Source organism: Zootoca vivipara, chromosome 6 (genome assembly GCF_963506605.1).
Source record: "Zootoca vivipara chromosome 6, rZooViv1.1, whole genome shotgun sequence".
Lineage (NCBI taxonomy): Eukaryota > Metazoa > Chordata > Lepidosauria > Squamata > Lacertidae > Zootoca > Zootoca vivipara.
In genome coordinates, this window is record NC_083281.1 from 94,392,293 (window position 1) to 94,405,195 (window position 12,903).

Consider the following 12,903-nt stretch of genomic DNA (forward strand, 5'->3'; position numbering starts at 1 on the left):
TCTCCTGCTTGGACTACTGCAATGCGCTCTATGTGGAGCTACCTTTGAAGGTGACTCAGAAACTACAACTGGCAGAACATGGCTGCCAGACTGGTGACTGGGAGAGGCTGCTGGGACCATATGAGACCGGTCCTAAAGGATCTTCATTGGCTCCCAGTACGTTTCTGAGCACAATTCAAAGTGTTGGTGCTGACCTTTGAAGCCCTAAATGGCTTTGGCCCTGCATACATGAAGGAGTGTCTCTACCCCCATCATTCAGCCCAGACAGTGATATCCAGCTTCAAGGGCTTTCTGGTGGTTCCCTCACTGCAAGAGGTGAGATTACAGAGAATCAGGCAGAGGGCCTTCTCAGTAGTTGCACCCAACTCGTGGAATGCTCTCCTGTCAGATGTCAAGGAAATAAAAAACTATCTGACTTTTAGAAGACATCTGAAGGCAGCCCTGTATAGGGAAGTTTTTAATGTTTGATGTCTTACTGTGTTTTAATTTATTGAAAGCTGCCCAGAGTGGCTAGGCTAACCCAGTCAGATGGGCAGCATATAAATACATTTATTTTTATTAGTATTATTATTACTACTACTATTTTATTTTAGTGTGGCAGTACCTATGCTTTGGAACTCCCTGCCTATTGATATCAAAAAGTGTCTCCATTAAACATTTTTGTTTAGACAAGCCTATCCAGATGTTTAGAAATTTGATGCAAAATTTAATCTGTTTTTAGCATATTGTTATGTTGCTTTCTGAAAGTCTTAAATTGTTTTTAATTCTTTTTGCTGACAATATTACTGTTTTATGTTTTTTGTAAACTGCTTTGCAGTTCTTTACCATCAAGTATACATTCTTTGAACTGAATATCTATGTATTGGTGGTGGGGAGCCTCAGGCCAGGGGACAAATGCAGCCCTCCTGGACTCTCTAGCTGAACATTTGAACTCTCGAGGCCCCTCCTACTCTCCCCAAACCTTTCTGGTCCTGCTTCACACCCTCCTTTCTTGGCTTGGCTGAAAGGTGTCCTGGAACTGATCATGCCTCTTCCTTGCCTGGGTGGGGGAGAGAGAGGTGTGTGTGTAGAAACTAGCCTACTGGGCAAAGGCAACATGCCCATTTGGTGCTCTGCCTGCCTTTGCCTCTGCCACTGCCCATCACTGGCCATGGCTTGCCAAAGCTTGCCCAGAAGGGAATACAGTGGTACCTCGGTTTACGAACTTAATCTGTTCCGGAAGTCCATTCTTAAACCGAAACCATTCTTAAACCGAGGTGTGCTTTCCCTAAGGAGGCCTCCCGCCGCCGGTGCCCTTCCACCATTCGGATTCCATTCTTAGACCAAGGTAAAGTTCTCGAACTGGGACACTATTTCCAGTTTTGCGGAGTTTGTAAACCGAATCGTTCTTAAACCGGACTGTTCTTAAACCGAGGTACCACTGTGCAGTTCTTGGGCTCAAGAAGGTTTCCTACGCTTGTATAAATGACAGTGTCTCTCATACCACAGGACTCTTTGCTGTTTTTAGCCATTACTGTGTAACACTTTCCCAAGTACAAAGGATTTACTGAGCTGAGTTGCCTGGGAGAGTTTTGGCCATGCTGGCAGTAATCCGATATCTCTGCTCCACTTTGTGAGTTCTAAGTACAAAAGAAAGCCCTGGCCTGCTTCTTTCCCTCCACCCCTCTTCCTGCAGTTGGCTGAAAGGCAGTGCCAGGCACCTCCCTTATAGATGGAAATCAAGTGTTAATTGTTATTTGATGAGATTTAATTAATTCATTGGCATAGTCTCCTTGTGCCCATTGTGCCTGAGGGCGAAAGAATGAAGAGGGCCAAGAGATCGCTTAATTGGATCATTCTACACAGCATGGCGGGCACCTTCTCCTGGGTGACACACAGAGAAAGCAAGAGGGAGGAGGAAAGGAAAGGACTTTGTGCTCAGCAAAGGCGGGAATCCTGAGCTAAGCATGGATAGGATGGCAAGTTTTTGTGAATGGGGTTCCCAGCCTCACTAATGCAGAAGGAGGGCCATTTTCAGGGAGCAACAGGCTACAACAGTGCAAATTAAGCATCACCTCCTCCAACCTGTCAACAGGCAATTGTGGGTTGGGCAACAACTTGGTGTTTGCCAGGAGAACTAGTTTGACATTAACAAGTCTTGATCTGCAAGCATCAGGGGAGGGCATTGCTGCAACATGGGAGTGAGTTCAACCCAACTGCCAAGGCTACTTCCCTGATCAAAAACAAGCATCTGCATTGCAGGTAGAAGGTTCCAGGTTCCATGCCTGACATCTCCAGGAAGGGCTGAGCCACTTCCAGGGCTTTTCCACACCTACCTCTTGGCCCCACTCTTTCCAGGCCACAGCAATTTATTTATTTTTTAACACAACAAAAACCCACTCTTTAGCACTAAATCAGAGCAAATGTCAATTTGGGTTTCCTGTGGATTGCTGTTTGCTCTGATTGAAATTTAAAGAACAGCTTTCATGGGGAAAGGATGATCTTTAAAGCATGGAGTATGCCTGGAAAGAGCGGAGCGGTCAGTGTGGATAAGCCCCCGGTGAGTGCAGACAGTGGGCTAGAGGTGGACCAATGGGCTGACTCAGGTTTTGGCAGCTTCCTATGTTCCGTACACAGCTGCTTGGAAGGGGTGGGGAACTACAGAAGATCCTGATCACAGATCTCACATTCCCAAATCCAGTGGAGTGAGTCTGGGTGCTTCCACATGGCACCTTATCATGGACCCACTGGGGCTCATGCATACAAGTTTTTGCATCACCCACATGATGTCTCCTCATGAAAATGCCATCGTATAGTATCCAGATTTACCATTTCCATGGGGTGTATGGGGTATTGAGGGGGGGTCGTACATCTAGTGGGGGACATACCATGCTCCTCCTGGAGGTGTCTGCCCACCTTTGGTCCCTACCCTGTGCTCAGCTCTCACCTGCGGCACCTAGCAGGCAGCAGCAGCCACACCCCAGAAACTGCTCCAACTGGCCGGCTAAACTGGTGAGGGTAGCCAGTGGGTCTCAAGCCCTCGGTGACTTCTCCTGCATGCAAAGATGGGCTCTGGCAGATTGAGCAGATGAGACCAAGACTGGGCTCAACGGTCAAGAAGACAGTTTCAGCATGTGCTGTAGAGAAAAGACTCGTCAACCTGGGAAGGGAGCCCATCTAGGAGAAGAAACTCTGATCCTAAACCTCCATTGCCTTGCGGGACATCTTTGGGAGAAGAAAAGGCTAAGGGGTAAAGCCTACACAAATCTGGAGTGGGGTCCCTAAGATGGTTGGATGGTGCCTTGGATGCCTCCTTCCAGCAACTCCTGCAGCCAAACTGGTGCCAAACGTATTGCTCTGCTTTCCTTTGGACGACTTCAGCGAGGCTGAGAGGGGGGATTGTCATCTGAGCAGCCCAGGACCCCCAGAAGCACTGTCCAGGCTTGTGCCCTGGGGAGGTCACTTCATTGCTGCTAACACAGTGCCTTGACTTCACCCCCAGAGGCACACTCTGTTGTCTCTCAAGGCAGACAGGTGCCAACAAGTACCATTTCCATGGAAAATTTGATAAGTAAAAAAACAATGTGAAAATGGTGAATCCAAATCAAGTGGGTGAAAATATGGAATGGCATTTTGACGAGGATAGTGTGTGGACACTGTAAAAAAACAACCTGTTCCCCGAATCCTGTATGCTGCAAATGTCTGGCATAATGGGGACCTGCCTAAGCTGGACGGCTAGAAAAGCCACTGCTATTGGCCTGTTACCAACCCAACTCTATTACCTTCATAACCCTATGAAGGTGCCCTAAAGACCTTAAAACAAAGACTTTGGGATAATACACACAGTGACCTGCGACATCAATCACATGCAGTCTGCAGTCCGTTGGCAGTAGGAGTACAATATGGGCATGTTTTTAAGTTAACAGCTTACATTAAAAACCTGACTGTACCAAACTATCGAAGGTTGTTCACAAAAGCCAGGTTAAACGTTTCCCTCTCTGCAGTGCTGGAGGGTAGGATGAGAGGAGTCCCCTACCAGGAAATACTGTGCTCGTGTGCCCAAGACACAGACTCTATAAAACATATGATGCTGCACTGTGTGAAGTTCAAGCAAGCTAGGGCTGATTTGATTTCACCCTTGCTAGCCCTGATCCCAGGAAAATCAGAGGAGTAGTATATCAAGTTCCTATTCGAAGACCAGTCAAATGCTAGAACATTAGCAGTGGCGAAGTTTCTATCGGTGGTTGCAAGAATCAATGATCCCAACTCTAAGTTTGAACAAAATGTTTTTGAAACCTGAAGGCAGGGTGTCCTTATTGGGTATCGCTTTGTAACGAATTGATGGGTCTATGGACCGTAATAAAGATTGTTGTTGTAAAAAACCTGCACACATGAACAGCCCCAAATCCACAATAAATGTTGCATGGAAGTGCCCTGAGTGCTCCACCCAACTATCTGTTAAGTGGCATCTTTTCCCTGCAACTCTTGGGCAGACTGTCTGCTTTTCCATGCACACAAACACACCTTGTAGATCTCCTGATTGGCCCAGTGCTTGCACACCAAGGTCTGGACGTTTCCCCCAAGCAGGAAGGTGCTGAAGACCAAGAGAATCAGTAGCCAGGAGAAGAGGAAGCTGAAGACGACCCCACTGTAACAGGAAAGACAGGGAGAAAGTACTGCAAGTCTCAGCACACACACCCTATTAAGAACAGCTCTCCACATCTCTGAATCAGGTTGCAATTAAAATAAAAAAATCACATGAACGTCCACTGGCATTTGAGTGCAAATTTCTCCTCATAGACACATTTTTTTCAAACACTGACCATTTTCAGAGCACCCTCCCTCCCTGCCTCCTCCCCACCACAAGAACACTCTCTGTACCATTGCTCTGGTTACAGGTAGGTAGCCGTGTTGGTCTGGGTCGAAGTAAAATAAAAAAATTCCTTCAGTAGCACCTTAAAGACCAACTAAGTTTTTATTTTGGTATGAGCTTTCGTGTGCATGCACACTTCTTCAGATACCATTGCTGACCACTAATCTTTTATTTTTCTTATTTACTGAATTTATATCCCACCCTTCCTCCTGAAGGATCTCATGTCACCCTGGAACAGAGTTTGGAATCAACCCTCTGTGCTGGAAGAAGAAGAAGAAGAAGAAGAAGAAGAAGAAGAAGAAGAAGAAGAAGAAGAAGAAGAAGAAGAAGAAGAAGAAGAAGAAGAAGAAGAAGAAGAAGAAGAAGAAGAATTTGGATTTGATATCCCGCTTTATCACTACCCGAAGGAGTCTCAAAGCGGCTAACATTCTCCTTTCTCCTCCTCCCCCACAACAGACACCCTGTGAGGTCAGTGGGGCTGAGAGAATTCAGAGAAGTGTGACTAGCCCAAGGTCACCCAGCAGCTGCATGTGGAGGAGCGGAGACACGAACCCGGTTCCCCAGATTACGAGTCTACCGCTCTTAACCACTACACTACACTGGCTCTCTGGACTCAGAGATGCCCAGGACTGAGGATTCAGACATGTCTTACATTAAGAGTAATCTGGCTCCAGCTTCTCCCCTCCTCTCATAGTCACTGGGATCCTCTCGCAAGACTAGCCCATATGTGCCAAAGGAAAGGCCCAGGAAGTTGCAGAAGACGATCAGCAAGATAACGGTACAGGCAATGACACCTGCCAGCCACCTGAGGAGGACAGAAAAGTGGGGTGGGGACACATCAGTGAGGCTTGGAGAAGATAGGGAGATAAGCAAACAAAAATCCACTGTACATCCTGTTGCCCACGGACCTGGATCCTACTGGGTGGCTTGTAAGTAAGGGGCTCTCTATAAATGAACTTCTGGTTTTATTGTTACAGCTGGTTTCTTAAAAGCTTTGTTGTGCTTTTAAATTGTTTCTTTTATTTTTAATATTACTGTATATGTTTTATTAAGGACATCTGAATGCCCCTTTTGATTTGTGATTGTGCATTTTAATTGTTTATTGGTTTTACATTTGTAAACTGCTTAGAAGCCATTTTGGCATAGAAGCAGTTCCTAAACGAAAATCCTCCTCCTCCTGGCCTTCCAGATGTTGTTGGCCTTCAACTCCCATCAGCTCCAAGCAGCGTGGCCAATGGAGAGGGATGATGGGATGTAGTCCTGCAGCACCTGGCAAGCCACAGTTTCCCCAGCCCTGCTATAAGAGGTGTGGCTCAATCACAGAACAGGATCCATTGATGAAGCATCTTTTGCTATCAGGAGCCAAGTGAAGTCTGACCTGTTTCCCCAAGCCTTCAGTGATGAGCCTTTGATTGCTGCTCATGTTGAGTTTTTTATTCTGTCGCTGTTGGTTTGTATTGGCCCTTGTGATTAGTTAATTGCACTGCTGTTTTAAACAGCTTCTCCTGCCTGGTCAGTTTCACTTCTGCTTTGAACTGTATGTGTGTTTTTAAAACTCCCTTGTGTATTACAGTACTGTATTTTATTGATTATTTTTTATGATTTGTGGAAGCCACGTTTTGGCAGGAAGGCATCGTAGATCTTTACAAAAGTAAATAAATAAATAAATGTAACGGAAGTGGTTTAAATGTTCTTAAGCACTCTATACATGCTAAGTATTATCATTAAAGTATTTTTGTGAGCAATTAACTGGCCAACATATTTTTAAAATTATTGTAAGGGTGACTCCCTACAGGGAGCCAGCCCCCATTATCCTAACATCCACCTCGCCAAGCACAGGGAGCAGCAGTGGGTCTGAAGCAGCCAGGGGGGAGGGGAGAGACTCGGAGGGAGAGAGAAACCAGCGTGCGGAACGATGGGAAAGCTCAGGGGAGGAGAGATGCAGGCAAGCCCTTCCACCGCCTTGACAGGGAGGAGACTGAGAGGGCATCGCTCCTTCCGGTGCAAGAGTTAAGGAGAGCACCGCAATGCAGGTCAAGGGGGAGGCATTTTGGGGTGCCCCGACTACTTTGCTGGTGTAAGAACAGACGTGTGCCATTGCCGGATTCTGATTCGGAATGAGAGGTCATGTTTTAAACTGTCTCTGCACTGTAAATACTTTGCACAATAAAAGTCTTTAAAGACAAACTGGACTCAAGCGAGTTACTCTAGAGTAGCCACGACGACCCTCTGACAATTATCTTTAGTAAATGGTATCAAGTTTATTGCTTATAGCCAAAGGCTGCTGCAATGTATACAATATAATTCAGTAAAATATATACAAATTTGGTACAAAACTTAAGAACATTTACATTATCAAAACATGACCTAATCAGCACAAAGCTATGGATTATCTTTATTATTACCATTATCTCCCATTTTTCCTCCTAAAAAGCTCAATATGGGTGGCAGAAATGGGTCCTCCATTTTATCCTTACAACAACCCTGTGAGGCAGGTTCAGCTAAGAGACAGTGGCCAACCCAAGGATTTTGCCTAAATGGAGATTTGAACCTGGGCCTCCTTGGTCCTGGTCTAGCATTCTAACCACTACAGTGGTGCCTCGCTTAACGAATGCCCTGCTTAACAAAATTTCCGCTTAACAAAAGGATTTTTTGAGCGGAGGTTGCCTCGCTAGACGAATGCGTTTTACGAAAAATTTGTCTAGTGAATCGCGGTTTCCCATAGGAATGCATTGAAATTCAATTAATGGGCAAAAAAAGTCAAAAAAAAATCAGTGCATTCCTATGGGATTCGCTAGACGAATTTTTTGCTATAAGAAAAGACCCGTGGAACGAATTAATTTCGTCTAGCGAGGCACCACTGTACAGCATAATGGTTGGACTTGATGAGCAGACGGGAGGGATAGAATGAGAAGCAGATTGGTGTGAGGAGGGGTCAAAAGGATGCATAGGATAATACTGTTCCTCCTGCGTGCAAAGCCCAGAGCTCCCTTTTACCTGTATCTCTCGTAACGTTTCACCTCCAAAAAATAGGGCCGGCTCTTGTTCTCAGCCTTCACCAGAGCATCATTCATGGGACGGGTGTGATCTGAGATCGGAAAGTCGTCTGTGATAGACTGCAACTTTTGGCCAGCCTTCTCTATTTCCTCCTTGAGTTCTGCAAGGCAAATGTGAAACATCAGGTGACGGAGGTTTGCGGTTTCTCGTCACACGTTCCTGGGCTGGGAACTGGCATGAAAAGTAAGCCTGGCACCACACCCCAATGCCCCCAATTCAAATTAAGCCCTGGCTAGATGAATCTACGTCATACGGTGGAATTACAGCCTCCAGCCTAGCATGGGAAACATAGGTAGGAAGCTGCTCCCTGCTGGGTCCATCCGGCTCAGCATTGTCCACTCTGGCTGGCAGCAGTGGCTCTCCAGTGCTTCAAGGAAGGAGTCTTCCCCAGCCCTAGCTGGAGGTGCCAGGGATTGAATATGGAACCTTCTGCATGCAAAGCAGATGCCCTACCACTGAGCTTTAGCCCTTCACCCTCAGCATGAGCATGGAAGGGCTTAACTCACCTTGAACAACGTCAGCCATCTTCACCAGAGCTAGTCCTGGGATAGAGTTGAAGCTGCTATTGGCCTGGAAGCACAGAAACCAAAATGTCTTAACACATTGGGCCAAGTGTGAATTTTGCTAAAGAGCAAGCGGAAGTCTCTCTTCTTGCTCCAAGATTCTTTGACTACTTACCCGGTGAACCATTTCAGAGAAATTAGCCTTGGGAAGCCCATGCAAGGTTTTCAAAACCTTTTCTACTGAAGGTACCTGAGGGAACAAACCACCGGTAAAAGACAAGTGCTTGGAAGTGGAGAAGAAAGTGAAAATCATGTGCATTTCAATTAATATAGTCATTGGTTGTATTTCCCCCCTGCCCATGGAAAATTCAGAGCTTTGTCTACAGTTATAACCATAACCTGGTGCCGTCCAGATGTTTTGAACTACAACTCCATCAGCTCCAGCCAGCGCATCATTGTAGACCCAAAGACCTGGAGGATACCAGGTTCATCTCCATCAGCTCCAGCCAGCGCATCATTGTAGACCCAAAGACCTGGAGGATACCAGGTTCTTGGAAGGCTCCTCAACTGGTAAGAGGCACCCCTCTTCTCATTTCCACCTCCCCAGTAGCTCCCCAGTTGGTGAGGTCTGTGACCTAGAGGAGGAGTGAAGAACTTGTGGCCCTCCAGGTATTGCTGGATCTCAACTCCCACAATCCGTCATCATTGGCCATGCTGCCTAGGGCTGGTGGGAGTTGGCCAACAACATCTGGAGGGCCACAGCCATGGTGTAGAAAACGAGGGTGCAACTGGAGGAGAAGATGGCAGGTCTATGATCAGATATTTTGTGTGATTTTAAAGGGATAAATACAGCAGCAGATCCCCATTAAAATCAGACCGGGTAGCAGCCAAGGCTGGCCCTATGATGAGGAAGGGTGAGGCAGCTGCCTCCAGTGGCAGATGCTGGGTTCAGGGACAGGACAGTGCTATGAGTGCCATGTGGCCTGCCCTGTACCCCTCACAGTAGCCTGCTGCCATCAAATGCAGTGGAAGACGCTGTCCTGGAGTATGAGTCAACCACCATTCCAACTGGCTTCTGTCTTTGGGACTTGAGGCTACCATCTTGTCCTTTGCCTTAGGCAGGAAAATGTCTTGAGCCGGCAGCCCTGGTAGCAGCATTGACAGGGAGTGACTAGCCTTTTGCACACACATAAGCTAAAGGGTAGAGGGGCCCCTGGCCATCAGGTCCAGTCGTGTCCGACTCTGGGGTTGCGGCGCTCATCTCGCTCTAAAGGCCGAGGGAGCCGGCGTTTGTCCGCAGACAGCTTCCGGGTTATGTGGCCAGCATGACAAAGCTGCTTCTGGCGAACCAGAGAGCACACAGAAACACCGTTTACCTTCCCGCTGGAGCGGTCCCTATTCATCTACTTGCACTTTGACGTGCTTTCGAACTGCTAGGTTGGCAGGAGCTGGGACCGAGCAACGGGAGCTCACCCCGTTGCAGTGATTCGAACCGCCAACCTTCTGATCAGCATGCCCTATGCTCTGTGGTTTATGGAACTGCTATTTCCATCATGGGGGAAAACATACCATGCAGGTCAGTACATGGCCTCAATCCACATTGGAGGGGGGCTGCATGCATTCCCCCTTCTCCAAAAAAGATTGGAAGATCCAATCACAGATCTCCCCTGTGCCAAAACTTTGAATCTGAAACCCACCGTTCTGCGCACCACATCAGCTACTGAAATGAGCGTGACGTGCGGGGGTGATGGCCAAGCTGGGTGTGGAAGCTTGTGCTGCCATCCTAGAAGAAGAAAGCACACTTCTGCCATCCTAGAAGAAGAAAGCACACTTCTGGACAGGAAACATGAACTCTCAACACAGCTAAAGGAAATGTCTATAAATGCCAAGTCTATAGAAAAACAGCAGAGGCAACAGAACATCTGTTACTAGCCCAAATCCTGCTGAAGTGCACAAGTTTTCATGCACCAAAAGAAGTGACACAACTGTGTTTATTTTGCTCATCAGAAATGCACTGGAGAACAGGTTGCCCTTTTAAAGGCACCTTTATGGTACTGGAGCAACCGTCTCCATCCTGGAGGGGCCCAGCCTCTCAGTGAACTTACTTTGCGGTAGTTAGCGCCCAGCTCCAAACTCTGAGCTTGGCCCAGGGCACCAGCGCAATAGATGCAGCCTGGATCCTCCAGGAGGGAAGTGAGGCTTTGCTTCCTGTCTTTCAGGGCTGGCTCCAGCTCCTCTTGTTGCTGGATCAAGGCCTGCACAGTCTTGTTGAGAGTCTGCAAATGGTGCAGTGAGTTCTGTAGGTCTTAAAGAGAAAGGTCACATTAGGGCTGCCAGCTTTCTTCTGGCAAAATACAGGACAGGGTGGTGGCAGGCAGGCAGGCAGTGGGAGGTTGGGGGCAAATTCTTTTCCCACCTGGTGCTGAAACACGTGACCTTTGACACACCCTTTCACACACATGCAGTAATGTACGGTACTGGACAGCGATATGTGCAGGCCAGGGCAAAAAATAAATGAGCATATTCTGGTGGGGGGGGGGGTGAGCTTTGTCCCACACGTTAAATTCTGAAGGACAGGAAAAAATATTAGGGGATGGGGGGATGGGGGGGCAAACCTTGTGAGGAGCTACCCCCCTCCCTCCTCCTCTCTCAAATGTCATGCGGATAACTTCTGGGCTACACCTGCACAAAAGCGCTTGTTTCTAGAGACCCAGAGCCTGTTCCTCTCTGAGGGACGGGGCCCAGCGCTCCCAGGCTGCAGCACCCAGCCCAAGCTGCAGGGAACTGGAAGCAGCAGCATGAAAGCCTTGCCCTGGTTTGCTCCTCCTTGGGGGCGGGGTGAGGAGAGGGAGTGAGGAGGGAAAAGGAAAAGAAAGAAGTGAGAAGCAGGGGGAGAGTGGAAATGGGGAACACTGAAGACAAACTGTGTCCTGATAGCCTTTTACATTGAAATAAGAGACAATCCTGTGTTATACAGGATGGCTGGCAACCCTAGCTCACAATAGGTTGTAAATTCCACTCTTGGTTTATCTTATTTTCAAAAACAAATAGCATATAAATATGCTATTTTTCCAGTGTAAGTCCATCCAGAGTGGCTTATGACAATAAGAACTACATGTGTGTTTGTGTCAGTATTGCTCAAAACAGGAATAAAGCAGATTCATGAAAACAGAAGCAGGCTCAGAACTATATAACAGAATAATACTGTCATCTCCATCCAGTGAACGGGACAAAACATTATTTGGGGAAGGCCAATGAAAACAAATGAGTCTTTCAGACCCTCTGTGGGGAGGCAGTTCCAGAGGTGCCCTCATAGATAGACCCAGGAGGTGGACACCCCAGGAGGGCATCCGGTTCAGATGCTCCATCTTCACTCTCAGAGTCAGTCTGCCTCTGAATACCAGTTGCTGGGAATCACAGGAGGGGAGGGCCCTGCAGCTGCACGCAGGTCTTGCTTGCTTGCATCTCTAGGCATCTGTGTGGCCACTGTGAGAACAGGATGCTGTGCGAGATGGGTCACTGGCCAGATCCAGCATGCTCTGCTTATGTTTTTACAACATCTCGGTATGGGTGCAGGATGGTATGGGTGCAGGTAGTCATCCCAAACCCTTTAGGGCTTCAAAGGTTAAAACCACCACTCTAAACCGGGCCTAGAAACACACTGGAAGCCGGTGCAGCTTGTATAATACAGCTATTCTTGAAGCTGAGCACTGTATACCCACCAGGACTCTGCTGGCCATGACTTGGAACCAGCTGGAGTTTCCTGACCATCTTTAAAGGCAACCCCATTACAATAGATCACTAGGTAAAGGTAAAGGTAAAGGGACCCCTGACCATTAGGTCCAGTCGTGACCGACTCTGGGGTTGCGCGCTCATCTCGCATTATTGGCCGAGGGAGCCGGCGTATAGCTTCCAGGTCATGTGGCCAGCATGACAAAGTCACTTCTAGCGAACCAGAGCAGCACACGGAAACGCCGTTTACCTTCCCGCTGTAGCGGTCCCTATTTATCTACTTGCACTTTGACGCACTTTCGAACTGCTAGGTTGGCAGGAGCTGGGACCGAGCAACAGGAGCTCACCTCGTCACAGGGATTCGAACCGCCGACCTTCTGATCAGCAAGCCCTAGGCTCAGTGGTTTAACCCACAGCGCCACCTGCATTTGTCCAAACAGGATTATTTTATTTTATTTAGTTGCACTTTTTATTTTTTATTTTATTTAGTTGCACTTTAGGGACAGGCACCTGTAATGCAAGCCTTTTAGGGGTGACTGTGCATTTATCTTGCATGAACCCCTGTGGGGTGCCACAGGGTTCTGTCTTGGGCCCAGTCTTGTTCAACATCTTTATCAATGACTTGGATGATGGGCTTGAGGGAATCCTGAGCAAGTTTGCAGATGACACCAAATTGGGAGGGGTGGCTAACACCCCAGAGGACAGGATCACACTTCAGAATGACCTTAACAGATTAGACAACTGGGCCAAAGCAAACAA

General features: G+C 47.6%; 1 protein-coding gene across 1 annotated transcript in view; it reads right to left on the minus strand.

Moving 5' to 3' along the window:
* Positions 1 to 12,903, minus strand: part of PROM2 (prominin 2) — a 66,679-nt gene that overhangs the window by 35,992 nt on the left and 17,784 nt on the right. The window contains exons 7-12 of the mRNA XM_035119046.2: positions 10,518 to 10,717; positions 8,588 to 8,662; positions 8,416 to 8,479; positions 7,850 to 8,009; positions 5,505 to 5,657; positions 4,504 to 4,627 (exon numbers count right to left, since the gene is read on the minus strand). Coding sequence (XP_034974937.1) covers positions 4,504 to 4,627; positions 5,505 to 5,657; positions 7,850 to 8,009; positions 8,416 to 8,479; positions 8,588 to 8,662; positions 10,518 to 10,717 — 776 coding nt within the window. The remainder of the gene's footprint in view (positions 1 to 4,503; positions 4,628 to 5,504; positions 5,658 to 7,849; positions 8,010 to 8,415; positions 8,480 to 8,587; positions 8,663 to 10,517; positions 10,718 to 12,903) is intronic.